Source organism: Cupressus sempervirens, chromosome 6, assembly GCF_028749045.1.
Source record: "Cupressus sempervirens isolate cs-2001-9-10 chromosome 6, ASM2874904v1, whole genome shotgun sequence".
Taxonomy (NCBI): domain Eukaryota; kingdom Viridiplantae; phylum Streptophyta; class Pinopsida; order Cupressales; family Cupressaceae; genus Cupressus; species Cupressus sempervirens.
In genome coordinates this window covers 438208266-438233381 of record NC_143123.1, presented here as the reverse complement: position 1 = coordinate 438233381, position 25116 = coordinate 438208266, and the positions used below count along the sequence as shown (strand labels likewise).

General features: G+C 36.9%; 1 protein-coding gene across 1 annotated transcript in view; it reads right to left on the bottom strand.

Annotated features, from left to right (window-relative positions):
• The window catches only part of AUG2 (HAUS augmin-like complex subunit), a 156098-nt gene that overhangs the window by 46697 nt on the left and 84285 nt on the right, over positions 1–25116 (bottom strand). The window contains exon 5 of the mRNA XM_089788468.1: positions 5–118. Coding sequence (XP_089644594.1) covers positions 5–118 — 114 coding nt within the window. The remainder of the gene's footprint in view (positions 1–4; positions 119–25116) is intronic.

Here is a 25116-nt window from a genome sequence, read left to right as displayed (position 1 = left end):
TTACCGCCCAGATTGATGGTGGATCTTTAAAGCTATGGCTCCACTGAAAATCTGCAATTGCCGTAGTTAATGCTCCATAGTCACTTGCAGCTTTAAGTAATAACTCTGAAAATTGCCGCTGCAAAACACGATATAGACAAGAGACCATCCCTTAATTAGGCTGCCAACTGGATTCAATGATAAAGATTTAGTCATAAGTGACACTGCTGGTTTCTTTAAAAAACTTCCTTAAAAAAGAACAAAGTATATATATATATGATAACACACATATCAGCAACCTTAAACATATAAAATAATCGAACTTTCCATATTTATCTACCTGTTAGCTTCAATGTGATCCATTATCTAGCAATATGAATCTTAAATAGTTCAAGAATCAACAAAGAAACCACAAAAAATATTTTTTTAAAACGAAAAAAAACCCCTCAAATTTTCACAAATACATAAGCCTTGCATATTAGTGTTTAAAAGAATACCAGCTGGCGATATTGCTATAAGGATTCAACCGAATAGTTTTTAATTCAAACTCATTGACCCATGTTTCATGAGTAGTGGTTCATAGGAACCAATCTCTCATGAGAATAAATGGAACACTTAGCACTCATTGACTTTCTGTGGAAACTATCTCCTACTTATCAGAATACAAGATGCTGTATTAGATCACAAGCCTGATCCTACAAGGAACACTGGACTAGGCCAAACTATTCCTAAAGCAAATTCCAAGAACATACAATATGCTTTATTAAATAGACAACAGAGTGGCCACAAAAAATCAATGTCAAACGGGGCTGTAAAGCACAACAAGGTAAGACTCAATGAATGACAGAATTCCTAAAATATCCACCATATGTTGGAAACAGAAAAGAGAACACAGAAAAAGGGTAGTCACCAATAGAAATTAAAAGTGAGTTTACCAATAAATGGTAAATTGCATTAGCCCAAGAAATAACAAATTATGACAATATATGGTCCAGGATACAAAACCACCCGAAAGAGAGAGGAAGAGAAATGAGTGGCAAATAACTGTGGTGACTAGTAGGCCCACTCGAGTGACAAAATTGGCGATAAAACATCAAATTCGTATCTTTGGCAAGAAATGGGCAGAGAAGTAACTAGTCAATCTAGCAGCTAAAAGACCTACCTTAGGAAGCAACCAACGATTTATCTAAATAACAATACTTTTAATTCATTGCAAACTTCATGAGAACCATGTATGTATAGGAGGTCCAAGGGCCAAATCTGGATTATGGCTTTATAAGCCATAACAAGCTTTATAAGGCTTTATATGGCTTTATGGCTTTATAGGAGGTCCAAGGTCCAAGGGCCAAATATGGATTATAGCTTCCAACAAAATCTTCAAAACATGACAACAACTTAATATTTTTTTCTTGAAGAGTCATGCACTCTTCATTATCAAACTCAAAACAAAAAGCTCTAATTGTTCATTTTGCAACAGTATGCTGAACTTAAAATCACAAACATCTTCTACATCGATTTCATGCTATCTCTAATATTAAAGGCAGTTTTCTCCTCCTATCATCTTTATAAAATGCCAGATAAAAGCTCAATTCTTTATGAGTGGGGAAGACATGGCCTGCTGCTATAAATTTTAAATAATCAATGTGTACTTCATTAAACTCTTCTGCATCAAAATAACAAAAAGCAAAGTTGTCCATCCATCCTTCTCTCTTGTAAGCAGTAAAAGCATGCCTTGCCATGCTTTTTTAATGCCAGTCAATCTTTGAACGTGCTTTAACTTGAGGGGAACATGACTAAACTTAAGAGGCGAAAAATCACTTGCTTATTTCTGATGGACCTGCATAAGGTGCAAGAATTTATTGCAGCTGACAGTCCCAATCATTATCATAATAAGATTTGACGACATTTTAGGGGGATGTCAAAATTCAACCCCCTCTTGGACAAGCTTGTCCAAGCAACCTCAATTTTTGTTCCTCAAAGAGAGATCACATTTTTGCTCCACATCAGCTCCCAACTTAACTATAGTCATTTTCAAACATAACAAGTCTTATCTATTGATAAGTAGGAGATAATTTCCACAGCTAGTCAAATTGTGATATGAATATCAGGATTTAACTGTGTGATTTTGAGTCATCGAGTTTGACTCAAAATCACACAGTTAAATCCTGATATTCATATCACAAGTCTTATCTAGGCATGTAGGGAGATCAATTTCCCACCATGATCACTGGAACAGACCTTCAAAGGGGGAAATTTATGACTTAATCTCAATGCTTAAACTGAACCTCAATCACAACAATCAATTTCCAATCAAGCAGAGAAGATATTAAGAGTTGAAGCAAAGATAGTAATGTAAGAAGTTTTTGACAAAAAGTGGCTAAGAGTTCAAAAGATGGAGACTTGGATCTTGTGCAAAGAGAGGTCAAAATCTGACCTCACCTTGGACAAGTTTGTCTAAGCTACCCAAGATTTCTGCCAATTCATAGAGTGGCAATTCAAACTTGAAACTGAGCTGCCCCCTCATCACACTCAATTTTTCCTAGTAAATTCATGTCAAAATGGTTTAAAATTATGCTAAAGATAGGAAATTTCAAGTTGATTTGGACTGTTTAATCTCATAATTTGAGGGTGAAAATGCAAAGTTCATAATGGCATTCCTATATATTTCTCAGAGAATTAATGCATTTATCTCTTGTTTTGCTAGATGTGATGAAGGAGAGCAATCCTTGAAAGCAAAGGAAGACAATGACCAGATCAAGCTCAAGACGTCAAACAAGAGGATGGTTTGAGATCAAGGAAAAAGTGAGTATGCCAATCAAAATTCAAGACTACATTCTCAAGACAGAATGCAAAGAACAAGTTGTGCAAATAATATGCACAAGTTTACAAGTGAAAGAGAATCATCAAAAACTTGAATTTCCTTCGAAAATCCAAGTTCACTTAAACACTTCCAATGACATGGAGTACTCACATCACTTCTACAAGTTCAAAATCATGGCAATGAGAAGATTAATAAATGAAAGATGATGGAGAAATTTCATGAAGATGAAACAACATGGGCCATCACAATCTATTGAAGGCTTGATAATGTTGAGTATCAAGAGATATTCCATTATCACCAAGGGATTGATCAAGTCTATAAGTATGTTAAGGTGGCACCCATTCATCTTCAACCAATCAGAAGAGTTCAGTTGCATGTGTTCAAGCTCATCCAATCAAATCATTCCAAGTATACACGTGGAGTCCACCCAATGTCTCTACCTAACCAATTTTCTGATTGATCAGTCAAAGCAATCTAATCTTCTCATAGGCCCAAAAGGCGGTGGTTTTAGTAATTAGATAAACACTTAATGCTTGTAGCTAGTAGTTAATCTTGGGCTTGGTTGCATAAATCTGGACCATTGATCTCAAATCAATCTTGGTCATCCCTTGTAATTGAACCCCCTGTAAAAGGCAAGGCATTCTCATTTCTAACAGAGAGAGAGAGAGAGAGAGAGAGAGATTGTTGTCATAATGCTACAAAAATTATTCCTTCTTCATTGTTGTAATCATGGTGAATGTTTGCAAAAATTTAAGTATTGCATGATTTCTGCATTTCCTCATTTAGAGTAGGATATCATTTATGTTGAGTAGAACAAATTGAACAAATGAATGGAAGATATAATTCTTGGTGAATTTGTGGTGAAACTACTGTCCGTTCCTTCTCATATTTGTTGATTATGAATATCGGTGTAAGGTTAGTTTGGGCCTTATTGGAAGCTTTTAACTTCAATTGAATATGCTCATTTGGATTGCGCCCTCATTGGGTATTTGAATTAATATTCACAATACGAAGATTGTCCACACATCCTTAGAAGCAAGCACCCTCCTTTGCATAGTTGATTTGGTGAAGCAACAAATGTCTAAGGTTTTGCCTCACCATCAACATTGTCTTGCATTGTTGTGTTTGATTAGACTTCTTAAACCCTTTGTTATGTTTGCAATTTGCTTGGTTAAAACTAGTTCAAGAGCCTACATTATTAAACCATTCAAATTTGCAAAGTTGGTTGACCATTGAATGAATAGAGGCAAGTCCCCAAGTGATACCCAGCATATCACATCATACAACTGAGTTAAGCCCACAATAAAAAGGAACCTTGCAGTTGTCTTAGTTGATCACATAATCATATACATTGCTTAGCATCTCAGCTTCCATATCAAAGAGAGTATTTGATATTTGGTGTTTCATCCTAGAATACTAATCACACAATCATATACATTGTTTAGCATCTCAGCTTTCATATTCAAGAGAGTATTTGATATTTGATGTTTCATCCTAGAAACTAACTGTTTATTTTGCATGTTGAAGTGATCACAAAACTCACATCAACAATGTGGCTGTATATTCAGCATTTTCTTTATTTGATCAACTTCAGCACACACACACAATGCATATGATCATTAAATGAAACCAGAGACATTGCTTACATATTTAGCATCAACCACATAATCACATATCAACACTCCAAGAACAATAATACATATATGCATTGTGATGACGATTACATTCACATGTCAAACTGAAACCTAACTACAACGTCCATGAGTAAGCCACAAGAATAAACCTTAAACCAAATATGTAAGAGGCCAGGTACTAAAGCCTATACATTACACTAGGAGAGGGGCCATGCTATACATCACCCACCATGAACTCTATTAGCCCATTCAAATAACCACACACCTCCTCTAGCTAGCACATGTTAGAATCTTCTAGAGCATGCACCCAAAACATCAACAAAATCGGCCACCTTAGCACAATGAATACTTTGTCAGTTCTTTCCTTTTGTTGAAGTTCAACCTCTAAAACCCTAAAACATGATGCTTCACATGTAGTTTTACTTTACTTCCTATCTACAAGAAATAATTTGACACTATGTCATAGTGCAGAGCCAAATATTGTGACAATGCAACTAAGTGCACTCACCATTTCAAAGCAACACAGCTGAGAAAAACCTACAAATACTTCCAGACAACAACAAGTGCAATAGACAATCAAGAACTACTTAAACTGTGGCATAATGATAACTGTAACAGAGTTCTTAGGCATACTAACCTCACAAAGGATCGAGCACAACACCAATGCATTTCCACTTAAGGAATATGGAATCCACTCAAGTCTAGATACACCAAGCTTAAGAGGAGGGTGATTTCTGCCCTGCCTCTATACATGAAGCCCAGGCAGTGGCCAATTTCCACCTAAACATAGTGCATGCACCCAACACGAGCATTTTCTGCTGAAGGATATAGTACACAAGCCCAATGGCAATGCATTCTCTGTCCCGCAGGTCGAAGTTCTCAAGAGGGGTGCAAATTCTGATTTGCAAAAGAAGGTTGAGCTCAATGACATAGCAATTTCTGCCCCATGTTCAAATGCCTTCAAATTCAGTGAGAAAACAAGTCAATCAAGGTTGGCTCATTAAGGGGTTAAACAAATCTGAAATGGATTTAATATTTCTGGCTTAGTCTCAAGAGGCACCTCCTTTGCCCAATCACCTATATATGTTGCGTGTTGAAATTCATTTCAACACCCAACTAAAATCTGATCATATAAGAAGAGCAGATCAACCTTCATAAGCAGGCAAATTACACTTGAACAAGACTGAACTTGAGGAAGATGTTGAATATCATTCAAAATCAGACGTGGACAAATCTTAAACTTAAGGAAAGTTAATAGTACAAACTTGAAATTGTCAAAGAAAATCAACTCTAAAAGGGATGAGAATTATAAATCTGTGTGAACGTCTCAAACTTAAAAGTGAAGAAGGCTTTGCATAACTCAAACTTTTTCCAGATCTGAGTTATAAACTCAGAATTTGATAGCAATTAACAAGGTATGTGGGGTTTTTTATAGCAATCCAGAGACAATAGAAGGCTCTAGGTGCATGTTCAAATGAGAAAGCCAAACTTGATAAAGTTTATGATCTAATTATTTTAATTTTATCATTCAGCCTAGAAGCCAATAGATGTAATCAGGTTATTAAGGATAAAAGGTTTGATCTTTTAAATTGGCTTCAAAGAAATGCTTATAGGAATCACTGAGGGAGAGTACTTCATCAAGAGCTTTGGTTTCTTAGTACTAAGTTTAACTTGAGGTAAAGAATTAAATTCAAATGTTTAACATACAGTGTTATATTGCAGATCAACGGTGGCATGAAGCAGCAAGGTAACATTGAGAATATAGAGACCTTGAGAATCATCAAAACACATTGTTCATCAAGTGAGCAAGGTGCTTCCAAGTTAAAGATCAAGTCAAAATGCAAATCCAAGCTCAAGTCCAAATCATGTACATGGAAGTCAAAGACATGTTGTACAAGGAATATGAAAAAGCCTACAAGCAAATGATGGAGATCATCACAAACTTGAATCCTAGTACAATTAAAAATTCTGAAGAAGATGCACCCATCACTTGTACAAGAGCAAAATCAAGGCAAGTAATCAACACAAGAAAATTCAAGTGTGTGTTAATGAGAAGATTTCAAGATAAGAAGGATAGAGGAGATTCATGAAGATGAAACAGTTTGGGAATATGAATCATATTAATCAATTAAAAATTGAAGAAGCTAATAATCAAGAGATATTGCCAGAGGTACAAAGACTTATTTATGATGATGGAAAAGTCCAATTGATTAAGTGTATATGAGAAGCTTGCTGAGGTGGCACCCACTCATCTTCAACCAATCAGAAGACAACAATTGGACATGTCCAAAGCAATTGATCAAATCATTCCAAATGTGCATGTGGAGTCCACCTAATATCTCTACCTACCAATTTTCTCATTGGTCCATAAAAGCAATGTATTTTTCTCTTTTGAGCCCATAGATTGGTGCCCAATTGTATTGGATAAGCATTAAACGCTTGTAGCTGGTAGTTGATTTAGGGTTTTGTTGGCTTAATCTCAACCCTTTATCTTAAATCAATCAAAGCCATTCATTGTACTTGAGCTCTCCATATAAGGCAAGGCCACTCATTGTACTTGAGGTCCCCATATAAGGTAAGGCCACTCATTGTACTTGAGCTCCCCATACAAGGCAAGGCCTTCTCATTTGTAAGAGAGAGAAAATTGGAGAAATTGTTGCCTAAATGCTACCAAGATGCAAGTTCACTATTGGTTTTTTGGTGGGTTGCTTAAGCTATTTCACAGTGTTCAATGATTTCTTAATTCTTTAGTTAAATTTTCTTAAGTTGATTAGATGTTTAAAATAATTGGAGTAAGATAGTTATATAGTTTAATGGATGATATTGTTTTTATTGGCATCATGGTGAAACAATTGTCCGTACCTTTTGGCGTTTGTTGATTGAGAACAACAATGTAAGGTTACTCTAGGCCTCTTGCAAGCACTTCACTTCAAATTGGCTACGACTCGGTAAAATGAAAAAACCCTTGAAACTTCGAGATTTTCAATTAATTAAAACTAGTTTCATGCACCCATTATTGAATAAAACTTAAAGGCACTATAACATTATCAAATAGAAGCCAATTTGTCATCACATACATAAAGAAGGAACATAAATGATAAATCCATCACATACATAAAATGTAAATTGTAGTTGAAGGAAATAGAAAACATAGAATCATATGAAATAGATATATAGAATTATAAATGCCATCAAATGTAAAATCCATGAAACCCATGACATCAAATGTTACATGAAACACATATGTGTAACTATAAAGTGTAAATACTGTAAACAGAAAACAAGTCTATCTACTCAAGCTCTAGCTCAAGCCTCAACCTCATCCTCAACCCCACCCTCAATCTCAGACTTAGAATAGTTTGTCTACATACTTCAAAGGCAACTAAAGAAAGTTCTAGACTACTAAGAAGTCATAGTCTTATGCCTGTGAGGTGTCATGATCAACGTCAACAATGTGTGTGCATGTATCGAAATGTGCTCTATCCTCCTCCAATCTCTATGTCTTCTTAGTTAACCCACTCATGGTCCTTAGTGAAAACTAGATTGGTAGCCTAGGTGAGCCACTCAAACTGTAGATCAATCTTCTTTAGAGTGTCGTGGAAACCCACAAATTAGTTAAGAATTTTACATACAATATGTTGGTGCTATTTTGCAAAGAGAGTTCCAAGGGGTATCCAAAATAGCGACTGGCGCTATTTCGAAGTCATTATAATATAGCAATCACGAATTAGCAATGTCGCTATTTCAGGAAGTACATCTATCGGTTCATGTGAAACTACAATCCAGTGGTGTATCACAAGGAAGGGACATATGTGTACCATGATACAGTGAGGAAGGTCATATCATTTGCACATGGCATGTGATTATTGGAAGAACCAATGACTTGAAATTGAGCGTATAGTTGGCAAATCAGTTGTTCGGTTACCACTACGATCAGCAGGGGTATTAATTACATACTGTTGATAAGTGGATGAAATATCAAGGAGATGACACGTGAAGATGGTAGGTTTATTATATCATTGAATCATTCCCAAGGACAGTCACCTTGTGTAGAATGTCCTATTACACTTTTGGCAAAGTGGATCATGGTTGTAAAACATTCCATATATGCAAGCATGCAGCTCACCTTTTCAACTAACTATTTCACTACAAAAATGGAATTGACTCTTGAAGATGTATCTTCGAATAAAAATCCAAGCCCGATTGTCAACCCAAATTTGATGGAGGAAGAGGATGAGGAGCGAGTGATGTTTAAACCGAACTCATGATCGCTTCTCAGACTCTCTTTACCAACCTAAAAGGAGCAATAACGGTGCTTGAGTAGGATAAAATAAACTGTGTGCCCTATTTATCAACTTTGGGATGGGTCCTATGGATTTTTAGGAGCAAATAACTGACCTCGTTGAGAATTGGGATCTCAACAACTTTTGGATGTTTTGAGGGATAATGAAATATCTTTGTAAAAAAACCTAACGGTTGCTAGTTCTTTTTGAAAACTATAATCATCAAAAAAATTGGAACCACGACGGTTGGAAGCTTGTCGCTTCCCTTTTTTAGGAAACCGCAACCATTTTGATCAATATATGTGTGTGTATAATGACTAATGAAGACAAGGGAGATATGAAATGTAACACAATGATATGAATATAAGGAAAAGAAGACCTTTTTTGATATTTCTTAGGTATGATCTTTTTCCTTACAAGGTTTTAGTTCTATCACAATAGTTAGACTATGCATTTGATTATTACTTTCAAAACTTGTGTGAATGGGTTAACATATTTGCAAACTTGATTTAAGATAAATGGATAGTTACTATGAAGTGTTGTCTAGTTACTTCCATCTAATTGGTTTCCTTCTAGGAATTAAAAACAATTAGACGAATTGACTCTACAATTTTAACATGCTCGCATTATTAGGATTAAGTAATTGCTGATTCAAATGGTTTTTTGAATTGTCATGTGAAAGATAAACTGAACATTGAAGGGATTGATCATGTGCCCAGAAATGGATAAGGGACTGACCAAAATACAAATTCAGTTTACTCCATGGATAAAAAGATTCCTCTTTTAATTTTTGTTATAAAATTTGGTATGTGTTTTATTAGGATTAAAAATTAGGGTACACCCACCCTAATCTTTTTAGACCTAAAAAGTAGAGGTTGGGACATCTTTGGGAGTCAAACTTGTGAGTTTACCATAATTGCATTTTGAAGTAATGATAATTTCTGCGATCGATGAGGAGTCAGTTTCCAAAATCTGTTTGGTCCTAATGAGTTGAGAAGTCTTGCTATTGACTCCTTGATGCTCTCAACGCACGTCTATGGCCTCCCCAAAGTCATTTGTGGTCTCTTTGATGCTCTTCTTCCTTGATCGTTGCAAACCTATGGCTTCTCTTTTTTCTTCCTCTCTCTCACATTTCCTCTCTTCTCCCCATAACAAGCAACTAGAAGACCCTCTAGGGTTAAAAGGAAAAGAAATGCAAAAAAAGTCTTAAAAAGCTTTTATATTTTATATTTTTAAGTGCCAAATAGACACTACTGCTGGTCGAGATGCTGGCCACGGCCTTCACATGCTTTTGCAAAACTCGCCAATCTGCCGAGTTGGGTGCCTTTTGCCCAAAACTCAACGAGTCAAGTAGATGAGCTAGCATAACTCACCAAGGATGACCTTGCTCACCAACTTGCCCAACTCACAAAGAGTTTAGGAACGTCACTTCAACTACTTCATATTTATTTGCATTATTTAAGGTTTTGATGAGAACAAGTGGTTTGAATCAAACATGAAGCCTTAGAAGATGTTACATCCCAACTTTTGACCTAATTTAAATTTATTTATAGCCATTGAATTGAATGGATTTTCTTTCATAATCATGTGAAAAGGGTAGTTAAATATATCCATTGTATTCATTATGTTAATTGTTTAGTGATGATGGTTGTTATCCATTGTTTGTCATATGATGATTAGTAGTTGCTTGGATTCGGAATTATGGGTAATAATTCAATTCCTTATCTACATTAAATTTATTATGGATTTATCATGAAACTTGTTATTATTGTGGAAAATGTTTTGCGGGTGGTTGCAAGAGAAGATGAAGGGGAGAAGCATTGCTAAACAGAATCAACGGAATTGGATACTAACTTTGTCCAATTATCGAGTCGACAGGTATGACCTTTAACTATCTTCGTAAGGACCTAACGACTTGAACATCAGGATACAATTGATGGACATGCATGAGCTATTAAAATAAACATTAAAAATATAGTTACTTTTAATTAATTAAAAATAATGCGAACCTCAAATGGCTTTTGATTGACTTTTCCACCACATCATTATAATGTATAATTATGTACGTGCATATAGATATAAAAATAAAGGTGACAGCATAATATTATTTTTATACAAGATTCTATCTAATACGTACATTTAAATATGTACAAGAAGATAAAATAATCTTCCAAATAAAGCATGTATTTAGATATACATAATAATAGATACTACCTTGGATAAAATATATAATATGATGCATCTCATAAATACATCTATGTGCAAGTAAATAAATATATTGTAAATTATCCTTGACTTATAACCTTCAAATCTTTATCCATATTTATTCAATTTCTTGCTAGAGACCGAAATGCACATTTGGCATATTATATTGGCATTCAAGAAGCCAAGTCTTTTCTTTATGAGTTACAGCTTCTTGGAAGCCATGAAGTTTATCAAATACCTCTTTAAATATTTGGAAGTCGTGAGGAACAAGATATATGTTTTTTTTTTACAAATTGCATTCTTCACGATTTTATTTTTTTGAACTTGTGGCCACGTTTTTCCCTCTCTTTACTTCTACTAGAAGTCGAAATTGTTATTTACTCCGAGATAGCGTTCAAGATATCTCATGAGCAAGGGTTGGTTAATAGCGTCCAACAAAAGCTCATCCTTCTCAAAAGATAATTAGGTTATGTGGTCAGCATACCATTTTCAATTGAAACATTGTATTCTTTTCTATATTACTGTGCGTGTATTTACAGCAGTAAGGATTCTTTCCATAGGATGTCGTACATCATCATTGTTATCTGTTATTGAATAGCTCCTTAGAGAGTCTGAACTTTTCAAACCAAGTCAAGAACATTGATCATGATATATTTTACATCTTTATTTTACTGTTGTACAGCAGAATCGAATGATATTCTTTTGCAAGCCTTAAAGTTTGTTTTCCTCAAGTGATATAAGCTGTGATGTATTACACCTACTGTGGAATCAGCAAAATGAGTTGGTTAAACTCAGAGAATTAAACACCTAGGACTCACCCGGTTGAATGGCCATGGAAAAGGTGAAGAGGTGAGAAAGAAATCTGCAAGTAACATGGAAGCAAAATCAGATGTGACATAATAAACACATAAATATTTTTAAAAAGGGGAAAATCATTTAATAGCTTATACATGTTCATGTTTATTGTTTTCTCCTGTTGTCAAGTCGAGCAATGGTGATCGGGTAATTAAACTCATCCAAAAACCTTGGCCAAGGTCATTAAAGGCATGTTTTCTTTCTATGATCACTTGATGTCGGTAGTGTCAGTTATTCAGACATGTCTGTCCATAATTGTGCAGACATTCTAAACATCGGAATGCTTAGGTGGCTGGAGTAGAAGTATCCAAGCCTAATCCCGGGGTAGGGAGGGCCTTTCTATTCAATAGATTGTGTGGGGATGAATATGGTCCGAGGTTGGGAGGTTAAGCCTAAGTCAATGCTTCTCCTCCTACCAAAAGTCGAGTCTTGCACAACTAATTAAAGACTCACCAGTTACTTCTTGTATGTTCCTCTTTCTATTTCATGTTATGCATTTACTTTACTTGTATGCAAGGAAAGATACTTAATCGTTATTACAATTATTTCAGTTGATTGTTATTACAGTTATTTTAGTTAATCGTTATTTTAGTTGATCATTACTACAGTTATTTCAGTTAATCGTTATTTCAGCTATTTCAATTGTTTTTATTATTTCAGTTAATCGTTAGTAGTTAAAACAATTAATGTCTCATGAAAAGTGTTCAAGATATTTTGTTTCAATAGTTAGTTGAGGAAAACTTTTTCATATACTAGTTCTCCTTTATTTTGTTATGAAAATCCGTTTGTTATAGAAGATATCAACCCTCCTATGCATAGTTGACTTCAAGAAACAAGGACTAGTTTGGTTCCACCATAGCATCAACATTGTCTTGCAATAGAAATAGCCTAGATTTCTAAAACTTCATTCTATGTGCACCTTATTTCAAGCAATTCTTAGGATTAGTTAGATGAGATAAATTGCTATATCATTCACATTCACGAAACTAATAGATCATCTACAAACGAACTAACGTAAGTCCCCAAGTGATTATCAACAAATCACATCATTAATTAAGTCAAACATTACGAGGAATCTTAGAATCGCATCTATGATCTTACGTACAGTCTTTGTTCAAGAGGGGACTAGATATTTAGTGTTCCATCCTAGGATACTAAGTGTTTCATATCGCATGTTTGTATAGTCATAAAAATCACTTCTTAGATTCCTTTCTCTAATTAGCAAAGGTGTTTTTCTTTCTATTTGGTTTAGATGCTTTCATGAAATGGATTATGCAATGTACACAAAGTCATTGCACTTGTAACATACAATATTGAAATCAACCAAATAAGAAAATAAATTTATGCTCACAAAGTTACATGTCCTTGTAGAGAATCATCTATAAACTATTGCCTTATGCACATAATAATTACAATTAAATAAGATACTAGGAAAAGAATAATACACTTGATATTGCATGCTTTTTCCCTTGAAATTTGTTTACAAAATCTCTTATACTACCTGTGCACTTGACTGAAGACATCATCTTCCATCATGTTGTCTACAATTGCCTAAAAAATGCTTTGACTTCGAACTTCCAAACCTGTCATTCTCTTCAAGATTTTCAATAACTGACTTCATGGACTACTTTATTATTTTGTTGCTCTCAAAATCCAATACCGGTTTCAATATGTGGAAATGTCTTACTACATATGAGCTCATCTAAGATCTCAATGATTTTTCCAAACTTTAATTTTAACTAATTGTTTTCCTTTTCTAGATGTTTTCTCAATGACACAATTTCTACATTGAGTCTTTGATAGTCCTCATCTTTTGCCATAACCTCTTTTATTCTCTCTGTTTCTTTCACCTATATTTACGGATCTAATGACAAGCTTCTCTTCTTTCTCAAGGTTTTGAGATAAGTTGTCTTTAGCTTTCACTACTTTTGTAATTCTTTTTCATCAATCATTTAATTTCTTCACAAGCACAATAGTATTCTTCCACAAGATCTATCTCATCATCTTCATTTCTGGGTTTCAAGCCTCCTACATCACTCATTGAAGTTTCCATAGCGATGAATAGGGCTTTTTCACCTTCATTCCTAAAAGTGCATTGGTCATCTTCATTGGATTAATAAGGTTCTTCATTAGTGAGGAAAGTTTTCCAATTCTTCTAAAACCTCTTCCTTTTTGAAAGATACTTCTCGCAATTCTTTTGATCTTCATTGATAGATTCTTTATGTGGATACTTAGCCATTACATGTAAAAAAACAAAAGAAACATTTAAAAGGTGATTAACTTTGTATTTTTTGGATCCTCCCGCCAACTTTCTAACAACATTTTCTTCTTCCATGTTTGCCCCATAACGACTCATTAGTGCATATGAGAATAACCAGAAATTTAATAGAAGAACAAGAATGCAATACCCCAGAGAATTCGCAAGCTTCTTTATTGATTCATCAAATGTTTATAATGTCTACCACAACTCTATGATAATGCCAACAACTGCTTCCATGTCATAATGATGTTTCATAGTTGTAATTACATAAAATATATAGAGGTTGAATACTTGCAAAGCCAAACATCATGACCATCCCAATTATCTAACCCTTCGACTGAGTGACAAGTACTAACAATTCATAATTAACCAATAACATCATACCCCCAAAAAAAGAAAGTTTGTCCAACAAACAACACACAACAAAATAAGGAGGATGAAAAACTACAACAATACAAAAGAAAACAACTCAGGAAGTAGGAGGTTGAAAAAGCATCCCTAGGGAAGAAGGAATTGTTGATGGTGTAGAGGATGTTCGCCATGCTCTCATCTTATGCACCCACTCCATCCTATGGTGCATGTCTCTCTCAACGTGCATCTGTAGCTCCTATGCACCCTTCACCATGTGGATGGCTTCCAGAATCCCCTTACTCTTTTTGTCAACCTCCACAAGAGCTGCCTAAAGCTGACTCTCCAAAGTGACTATCTACTCATGGTCCTCCTCCTCCAAAGAAGCCACCTCAGCCCTATGTTATGCCTCCACATCTGCTGTCTGATGTTTTTTGCATGCTAACTCATCTTGCCTTTGGCCCAATTCTGCATCTACTTCAGTCAATCGAGTGACCACCTCCTCTCAATCTTCTATTGTAACCACTTGCTCAACCCCAACTACTACTCCAAAGTATTCATCTTGTTGAAGCTAGTAGTATATCTATCTAAAACTCTTCTCTATCTATCAAAGCAACCCATGAACTTGACATGAATTGTTGAGCATAAGTACTCTCCATTCCGTCGACATCTTTAGTGTGTCTAAAGTAGGTCATCCTCTATGCACCATATGCTACTCAAACTCCTAAACGTATCTGCTTGCTGAAAACTCCAGCAAATATGGTATAGCTCCATCCACCTTCTAAAGGGCCTCAACCTCTATTCAGGCCAAAATCTGTTGTGCCCCAACCTCTTGAATCCTTTGTGCACTCATCTCCATCTGCCTCATGAACTCCTCTATAGCACTTACCCTATCTTGAGTGTAAGGTGCCAAATGCTGCAACTACTATAGTTGTGGCACCTTGTTCTCAGATGCCTCACCCTGCGATGTGGCCTCCTCCCAAGGCACACCTTACATACCTCCTACACCTGCATCCTCCATCTCAAGGATATCCATATTTAGGAGTTGCACACCCCCTTCATCTAGATCTAAAACCTCTACAATCATTAGCCTGCATGTTGTGGCAGAGGGAGGTCCAATGGGTGACATGATTCTAATCTGAAAATGGGTAAGCCATGAGTCTAGTATGGTTGCCTTAGGGCTCCCAGACCTTGTTGTCTCCTCACTCGATAGCTCTGCCAATTCGTCCCTTGCAGCTACTAGCTCTAACTAGGCTACCACCTCAATTGCCTCACCAGGTCTATCCACCAACTTTGTAGCCTCAACTCTCTTGGCTAACAGCTCTACTCCAGCAGATTATGCCACCACTGATATTGGCTTTGACTTTAATTCAGGTATTGGTACTGCCATACTCAAACTAACTGCGCCCATATTAACTAGGACCCTTAACTCTATGAATCCTAGTACCGGAACTATCGTCGTGGTACCGACTAATGTAGAAGGCACCAAAGAGGTTGATCTCGAGAGAAGTAGTCAAGTAAACAAAACTCTTGTCGAATCACCACTAGAAGGTGTAGGCGTGGCCTCGCCTACAATGACCACCAAATCTACTCTCTCCCTGAACTGCATGGCTCTCTTTGCTAAAAACCTGGAGGCTACCTCCATTCGTTCTCAACGTCTCACTCGTGTCATCCTTGTCATTGTCCATATCATCCTTCGACTCAGACTCTGATACCACCTAGCACTTTTGTTTTTGTCCTATCATCACATCAGCTATGTCCAAATGCCACCAGTATAGAATAGATGGTTCACCGAGTGTTACGCTACCCTATGTCTTTACCTCTAGCTCATCATGCAGTATCAACATGTGGGTGTCGTCGAGGAAGAACCCAATGGCTTAGTGTGGCATGTAGAATGTCTTGTGTTGGAGCATCATAAACTCATACATCCTCTCAACCAACAAGGACACTAGTCGTAAACAATACCATTCCTAATGCCATTCATTAGAATGATTTGTGGGAGCACAATGTCGGACACTCTGCTAGAACTCGTGAGCCTACTCTTCACCATGTTCATGACAACTCCACTCACTAGGTGCAATGAAGGATTTCTTGATTCTGCAACTCTTAAAGGTGTTGGCTATGGAACCAATCTCGATGGCTGTTAACTCCCTAGAAATCATTTTTATCAAGTTTTCTTTCTCCTCTCTAGTCACATTTTCTGTCGCTATATAAACATTTTGCCCTTTCCTTCCTAGGATGCTATTGAAAAAGGAATCTTTAGGTTGTGCCCAAGGTATTCAAAATCGTTCTCACGACTATGTCTATCGAAGGTATCCACCATCATCTAAAGGGTACCTTCATAATTTCTGATGTAGAAGACTAGCATCTGCATCACCCAATATACCTCTGCAAGCTTCATGTGTTGCTTCATAATATCAATCTCAAGCGTCTCATGCCATCGCCTCCTATGCTTCAACCCATTTAAGCCTTCGAAAACAACATTTTGTGGCATGATACCATCCTTCTAGGCTTGGGCTTGTGTATGTACTTTTGGTCTCGCATTCTATTCATATCCCATGTCTATTCTCCCTGCAACTTTTACACCTGAGGGTAATGTTGATGCATGTTTATAACCCACCAAACAGTAGAACAAAATACTGAAATATCTTATCCACTCTTGAATAAAATCTCGCATATGCTAAGATTGCTAGAACATCATACGATGACACCAAGGTCAGGTCTTGACCATGGCTAAGATCGGTGGTTGATGTGATTTGTTGATGATCACAAGGGGCATTACGTATGTTTAGTCAGATTCATTTCAAGCCATACTGGATGTGGGAGCTATTCGAAGGTTTTGCAATGAAGTACTTTTTCAAGTTTTCACAAAATATGTAGAAATGAAATTAGATAGAGTTTAGAGATCCTAATCTATTCCTAAGGGAAATGATGACAATAGATGGTAGCCTGGTGGACAAATTTCCCAATTTACCGAGCTCTGCTTTGCCAAGTTCTACTAAAACTAGACATGAATTAGTGCAATCTTCAAGGGTTATGCGAAAGATTTTCAAACCACCACATACACCATCATAAAGAGCAATGTATATGAATGATAGAAGTTAAGCATATGCATGAAAGGGGTTCACAATAACTTTATACAACAATTTAGAATCACTAAAACGTCAAAAGTATGAATCAAAGGAATTCATCAATACACCATCACATTCTCCATTGCAATCACAACACTTTAACTAAACTAAACTCAATATAAGTGAGGGAATTTAAGAGAACAAGCAAGCACCAAGACACATCAAGTATTCACCAAACTTCAATGAAAACTCTATTATCTCAATAGCTCATAGCAACAATCTCAAAAAATCCTCCTTTACAAATGAGGAGTGAGGCCTTTGTATAGGTCCTTGATTACAACAGATGGCCTGGATGATCACAATAACTGATGGCCTAGATAGCGCCACATCAGCTCTAATTAGGGTTAGGGAAAAGAAAAGGAATCTAAATTAATGCAATAAGGAATCCACTAACATAGTGGGTAATAAATACCCACTATGCATGCTCGTTCAAGAAGTGGGGTGCAATAAATGCACCCACTAAGAACACCCATTATGTATTATATGCATCTACCCTTGATTCCTCCACTTGAAGGCATGGAATCAATCCAACACCATCTCTAACTCTTCTGTATTGATGCTTGGTGTCCATTCTTGCTTGAGTTCTAGAACTGCAATTGCTCGTTCTGTTTTTCCCAAACTTTCCTCTGAGTGTGGTAGCGAGTCCTGAGCGGTGTGCATGGTATTCGAGAAGATGGAAAAGCTCTAAAAATCATCATTTCAGCCTCCACCAATCTCTATGACAACAAGGATGCAATTGTATTGGATATCCCTTGTTTGATGTTATCAACTACCTTTTTCCATAGAGTGGATTCCTTGGTGAAGCTCTCAAACATTTTCTTAACTATGATCACCGCATTGTACCATCGAAGGAAATGATAGATGTCCCCTTTACTAATAACTCGACCATCGATCAAAGTCTGCTTTGGGGTCTCCATTAGATTATGAATATCAAAAATGATTTCATCTTGGTAAATATACTCATCTTCCCATGATTCTTCCATGTACTAGATTCTAGAGAGTAGAGCTAATGCCCCACCATGTACTTGCACTAATTCTTCTACATGTTTGAGGGCTTCCTCCTAATTTCCTTCAACCCAAACCTTTGCACCTTGAGCAGTCTACTTGAGCCTATCAATATCATTTACTACTTCAGCTGAAACACCCATCAGAGGGACAAATGATTGACCTTCCTCTCTTACTAGACGAGACAAGCCATTGATGTATTGAAACAAGGCTTTGATTTCTCTTTTTTGTTTCTAGTATCCTCCTTGCAGCTTCCTTAATCTACCTTTCAAAGCTCAAGTAGAGTCACCAAATTCCTCTAAGATTTGCTCTCAAGAGGTACAATCAAGATTTATTTCCATGAAATGGTACTCATCTGGAACAATCTAATCCTTGCCCTTGTCAACTATAGGAGTTGCAATCTGCAAAATCCTGGACCCTAATTCTCCTCTAACAACCTTGGTGAATCTTTTTGCTTGCCCTTGCTGTTCTGATCGATTTGTTGGGTGCTGACTCTTTTGAATTCGTCACTTCAACCATTCTAGAATGGGTATACTCTAGTCCCCAAGAATGACCAATTGTTCTTTCTTTTGGACCGTTTGAAAGTTGATCTCCTCTTCCCCTCCTAGACTATCAACCATCACTTCAGGAGCTATAACTTCAACAGATGGAATCTATATCGTTGTTGCAGGAGCTTCTTCTCTTCTTGACCAACCTCAACCTCCATCATTTCTCACTCTAAGATTGCAGCGAGACTTTCCTCAGTAGATCTACTTGCTCTCTTCCTCTCCCTTGCATGGATTTTTCCTAAGTATTTATACTCATTCTATCATGTACTGGCCTACACAAAATTTCTTCTTGCTCAAATCTCCTTATGCTGGTCTCTACTTCCTACCTTTCAAATGTTTCTATCTGTTGAACACTAGGAGTGCAACTCGGAGAAGAGGGAGCGTTTCCAAATTTATTCTTCTTCTTTTGAGGCTCTTGGACAACTATCCCACTCCTAGGATGATTTTCTCGAGCTACATCTTTCCCTTACCTAGTTTCTACACCTTCTAATGGAGTTCCTTTTTCTTCAATAGTCCCTTCAGATATTTGCCCCGGTCTTTCATCTCTGAGCGGTCGGTGATTAGTCAATCTATACGTGAATCCATTTGCTGGCAAAACTAGTTTTTCAAGCTTTCACTCAATCCACCACTTTGTAAAATCAAAGACTGTCTTTGAAAGAGTTTCAGATTTGTAACCTCTTTCTTTTTCCAATCATATGGTTGAACTGTCATTTCTGGATTGAATGATTTTTGCATCACATTTTGACCCTCCTCCATCTGATCAGGAACCTGGAATATGTTGCATGCTCTGATAAGGCTCAATAGGAACCTTAAATGCATCATCTTTCTAATCTCATGCTCATTTGCAGCATTTGCCCAAAAATCTTCAAGGTGAATTTTATGTTGGTCCTTTGATCTCGCTACTGATGAGATCTTGTTGTAGGGATCAAAATCGGGCCGCTTTGGATAAAGTGGAAGACAAAAGAAGTGGAGCTCATTTAATGATCTCTCTATTGCCTTTAGACATGGGTATGTCACAGTTTTTTCTTCTCCAATGGAAATTGAGAACTACAATCCCAACTTCCTCTTCCCCTTTTGGATCTTTTCATAGACTATAAGTTGTTGAGTGAGTTCCAACAAGACCATCTTATCTGTTGGGTACCTCGGAAGTTTGTACAGCTCCATGGAGAATCCTTGAACTCGGATGTATGGAAAGGTGGGAAATTGGATGAACCAAGCGTCATATTCTTCCACCAACCTTATGTGAATTGATAATCTCATATGCAACTTCTTATGTAGGGTCCTCACTATGCGCATGACAAAGGCATCATTAACCCTTACATAATCATCCTTAGAATACAAATGCAACTACAGGTAGCATTCATGAACTTTCAAATGTTGGGTTCCACTCTCAATTGGTCCTTCGCATCTCAACCCATCATAATTCATCTTGTGTGCTAGCATATAGATGACGTATGAGATCATGTAGAATTTTCTTGTGTGCTCTAGATTTATTAATTGCTCATTCAAGTTGTCACTTATGAGTCCAGCCCAATCTATCCTGTCACCTTCTTCCGTCACCTGCTCAATGTAGTACCACATCCTAGATTCAAATCTATAGGAGTGAGGTATGCCAAAAATGTGACTAAGCATTATGATCATGTTGTCATACTCCCGCTACAAATCAAGCCATACTAGTTCCTTAGGAATCTTGGAATGTTGCAATCTATTCTTTTTCAACCATCTCTCGTTGATTATTTCTTCACAGAATTGGATTCCATCCGTGTAGATTTTGAGTGCCTGCTTCTATGTTTTCGTCACCATTCTCGGATGTGAAGGAATCCCAAATGCTTCAATCATGGATGTTGGAGAAAAATCTGCAAGAATATTTCGTTGTGAATCCCTAAATGTACTGTCCCAAGGACTATACTGTTTGGCACATTCCACGATCAACTCTGGATGCTAAATGGCACGAGGGAAACCAGCTGCAGCAACGATTCTACTTCTCACGATTCTGGTAGCTAGGTGTGTAGGATGATGGTATCTTCAATTTCGGCCCACTTCGACATGATTTTTGGATTCGGGGTAGAATCATGTCCTTTCATTTTTTATCAATAGTCCTCTCATTTCTCCTACTCCTCAGGTTTATGTCATTCTTCCTTCCTGCAAAACAACAAATGTTCATATGTAAGAATATGGAAAAGCACAAAAGGCACAAATAATCCAGTGTAACCTAGGTGCACGTACGTCCTTGGTGTGGGCACGTCACCCACCCAAATACCCACACCATGGCCAAAATGCAGCCGCACCGGTCAGAGCACTCGGGTAGGACGCAAGTGCTTTTGAGGTGCAGGGTTGCATGCGAGGTGTCCCTAGGGTTCATGCAAGGTGCAATTGGCGTGTTGCATGAAAAGTCAAAAAAAAACTGTTTATCTACTGATGCTGGTTCCGATGTTGATGCTGGTGCAGGGTGCTGATATGCGAAGGCGAAGATTTTTTTGTGGGAGATTTTGGATGTGTTTGTGAGTGTCCATATATATATATATGTAAACTATAATTTATGTATGTAAAGAAATACAAGAAATATACAAAAATAAACCATTCATTATCATAATCGAATTGAAATAAACAGTAATGTCTAATTAGTAAATTACTCAAGTTCAAGTTTCTAATGCAATTCAAATTACAAAATAAAAACATAGTTCATGGTTCAATGTTGATCACTCAAGTGTCAAGGCTTAAGGTTCACAAATCAGATTCAGTCAATCAAAATCATAAGGATTCTCAAAAAAATCCACATTCACATCATCTCCTTCTGCTGCAACACTTGCAAGTTCATTTGAAGCAAACATGCTTTCAACTGTGCTAGATGCACATGAACTTACAAGTCCCGCAGCACTATGATGTTATCAACATCATCATCTATCATCACAGTAAGATGCTTAAGTATTGCATCCAAGTTTGTACATTCAGGGGCTGCATCCCAAAGCTTGGTTGACCCTTCCTTGTATCCATCCTCCTTATGTGACAAAAGACGCAAGTTGGTATGTATATAAACCAAGTCTTCAGCTTTCTTTGAGCCCAACCAGTTGCACTTCACCGAATGGATATAGGATTATGTACTCCAATTCTGTTCAACAGCAAAAGAACTTGCAACCTGAATATTGTTTCATAAAATTAAACATACAATAAAAAGTAAATTAGAGAACGTTAAACACTATAGCGTAGAATACAAATGGTAAATAAATGAAAACTTAATTGTGAGAGGATCTTGATTGCAAGAGGTTGTAGATGCTTGAATGGTTGACCATACATGTACCACCATGTGATAGCTCACATGTCATTTCAGTCATTTATTGCATATGGAGTAAGTGTTGATCCTGAAGTAAATAAGCCAAATTCTAGCCTCACATTTTTGTGCATTTCATCATCTAGGAAGAATCTTGCAAATGCAGTGTAGCACCCAGTAGCAACTTCTTCTGACGCATATGGTGCAATCCTATCCGACATAGCAAGTATTTCCTAGTTATAGTACCTTGGAGATAAGGCATATGCAAGGAGGTGCAATGGGATAGTCATCTTCTCCCAACGATGATGAATGATATCCTCCACCTTTTTGCACAAGGCTTCACATTCTATGGGGTTAGTCTCATGTACTTGTATGGAAAGCTTTACCTTTTCTACCATGGTGTCCATGACATTGTACACATCCCCCATGCAAGGTGCATCTATATCGGCAAAGCGTAGCATAGTCATTATAGGCTCAGTGAAATCCAATACAAATTGCACGCCCACCAATGCTCATCCAAGATCATACCCCCAACCTTCAAGCCTCTCTCTGAATTTGAAGCCTTCAATACAGCCCATTAGTTACAAATAACCATTTGGCCCAATGCTGATCGCACCTTGAGGAGTCGTTTCAGAACAACAGTATGAGATGCAAATCTAGTCTTAGCAACCTATAATCAAGATGACAATATGACATCAAATATAAAACAAAGTTATAAACAAGAAATAATCTGATAATTGAACATGAATATAAAACTTACTCAAAATTAATAAATAAATGAAACTAAATAATTAGAATTTTAAAGCTACCTTCAACAACTCCAACTTGGAGAATAATCTGAATATAGATTGTGACATGTGGTGATTTGTCACCAACATTAGTATCTACTCTCCCTCCTAGTATATTGGCTTCACCCAATCTATTTGGGTGCCAATTTGTTGCATGACCAAGTTGAAGAGAGCGTACGGTGCATGGTGTCCAAAAAAATATGGTTGTATCGAGACTCAACCAAAGCACCTGCACCCCTACAATTTGTGGCATTATCTGTGACCACCTAGACCATATTCTCACTAACCACCATCTATATTGCCTAAATGAGAACTCTAGAAATGAATTGTGAATCCTTAACTTGTCCTTCACAATCAATTGCCTTGAAAAACATTGCCCTTTTGAGGGACATTGCAATCACATTTATCAATGGTCGGTTTCTTATGTCTTTCCATCCATTAGACACAATAGTTATGCCGAAAGATTTCCAAGATGTCCTAATTGGTTGAAGAGCTTTGTCTACAGAAATCTTTTCTTTTTGCAAAAGAGTAGTATGCACCTTTTCAAACCCGGGGCTAATGTGATCAGTTGGCGCTCTAAGGATGGTTGCAATCATTTTCTTCCAATATGGCGATCTTACCAAATTGAAGGGAAGACCATTGGCATAAAGACAACGTGCAATTGCTTCATCACCAATCTCTCTTGCCTCCATTTTCAATGCTTGATCCAATGGACCTCTTTTGCGGGTAATAACTTCTACTTCATCATCTTCCTCTCCCACTTCCACGAATGGATGTTTGGAGGATTCAACATGACCTGTGGGCACATTCACTTTGCTTTTTGTAGATGAAGGTTTGTACAAACTTGTTTTTTATTTGCTCACTAAACGATCAACAACCTCTTGTTCTTTCATAAATCCAGCTAACTGTGCATCACTCAACCTTTGTCCATTTTTACTTCCCTTGCACGATGCTATTCCTTTATTAGTAGGGCCCATAAAATGAGTTTTGACCCGAGAATATGAGTTATTGAATGGTTTACTATGACATACATTGCATTTCCAAATGTATGACCCACCTCCTGAAACCTTTGATGATCTTGTGGTGTGTCTCCATAATGGAGATGCCACATCAATATTGAAGTTATCACTTCATTCAGCTTGCCCAATCGCTAAACTTTGACTACCAGTAGTGGTCATTCTTGCACAATAGAAACTATGAATCTAATAAGAAAATAGAAAAAATTAACTTAGAAATGTTTTAAAAAACTATGAACATGAAACATACAAGTGCAAATATACAATACAAAAATACTAAAAAAAGATGGCCAAACTTGTTCCTTCATTTCTTTAAAATAAATTTAAAAAAAGAAAAATCTTGAAAAACTTCTTCCAAAACTTGAAAATTTCATGAACATCTTCAAAAAATCGCTAAGAACGCTCATGAAATGGATGAAATGCTTAATCGTCCTTTGTGGAAGCTCAATAGACACCCTACGAATGGTCCTATCCAAAACTAATGACCTTGCTTTCAAAATACCACAATGGAGACCAAATGAAAAGAGAGCCCAGTTGTAAATAGATGAGAAGAATGGGCAATGAATGGCGTCTTGTAGGGTCGTTTTAGGGTTGTGAGGCAAATAGGAGAAAAATATAATTAAAAAAACCTATTAAAGACATGTTTTAATAAGTCACTTACGTGACTGGACGCTCAAAATGACTAGATGCTCACGGGATGCATCTAGATGTTCAATCGGTTCTCTCTAGATGCTCTCCAAACCATCCCACGCACATCTACAGGAGGGAAGCATAATTCCTGGCAGCTTCCACAATGCATCCTAACACCTCTAAGCATCAAAATGCATCCGTACCTGCATTTTCCCTATTCCCAGACACATAGGTAACTTAGGTTTTTTTAAAGCATGAGAACCCTAATTGGAGGTGGGTCCCATGAGGTATATTTCAAGGCTTAATAAGGCCAATACACCACATTTTTCATTTCACATTTCCATT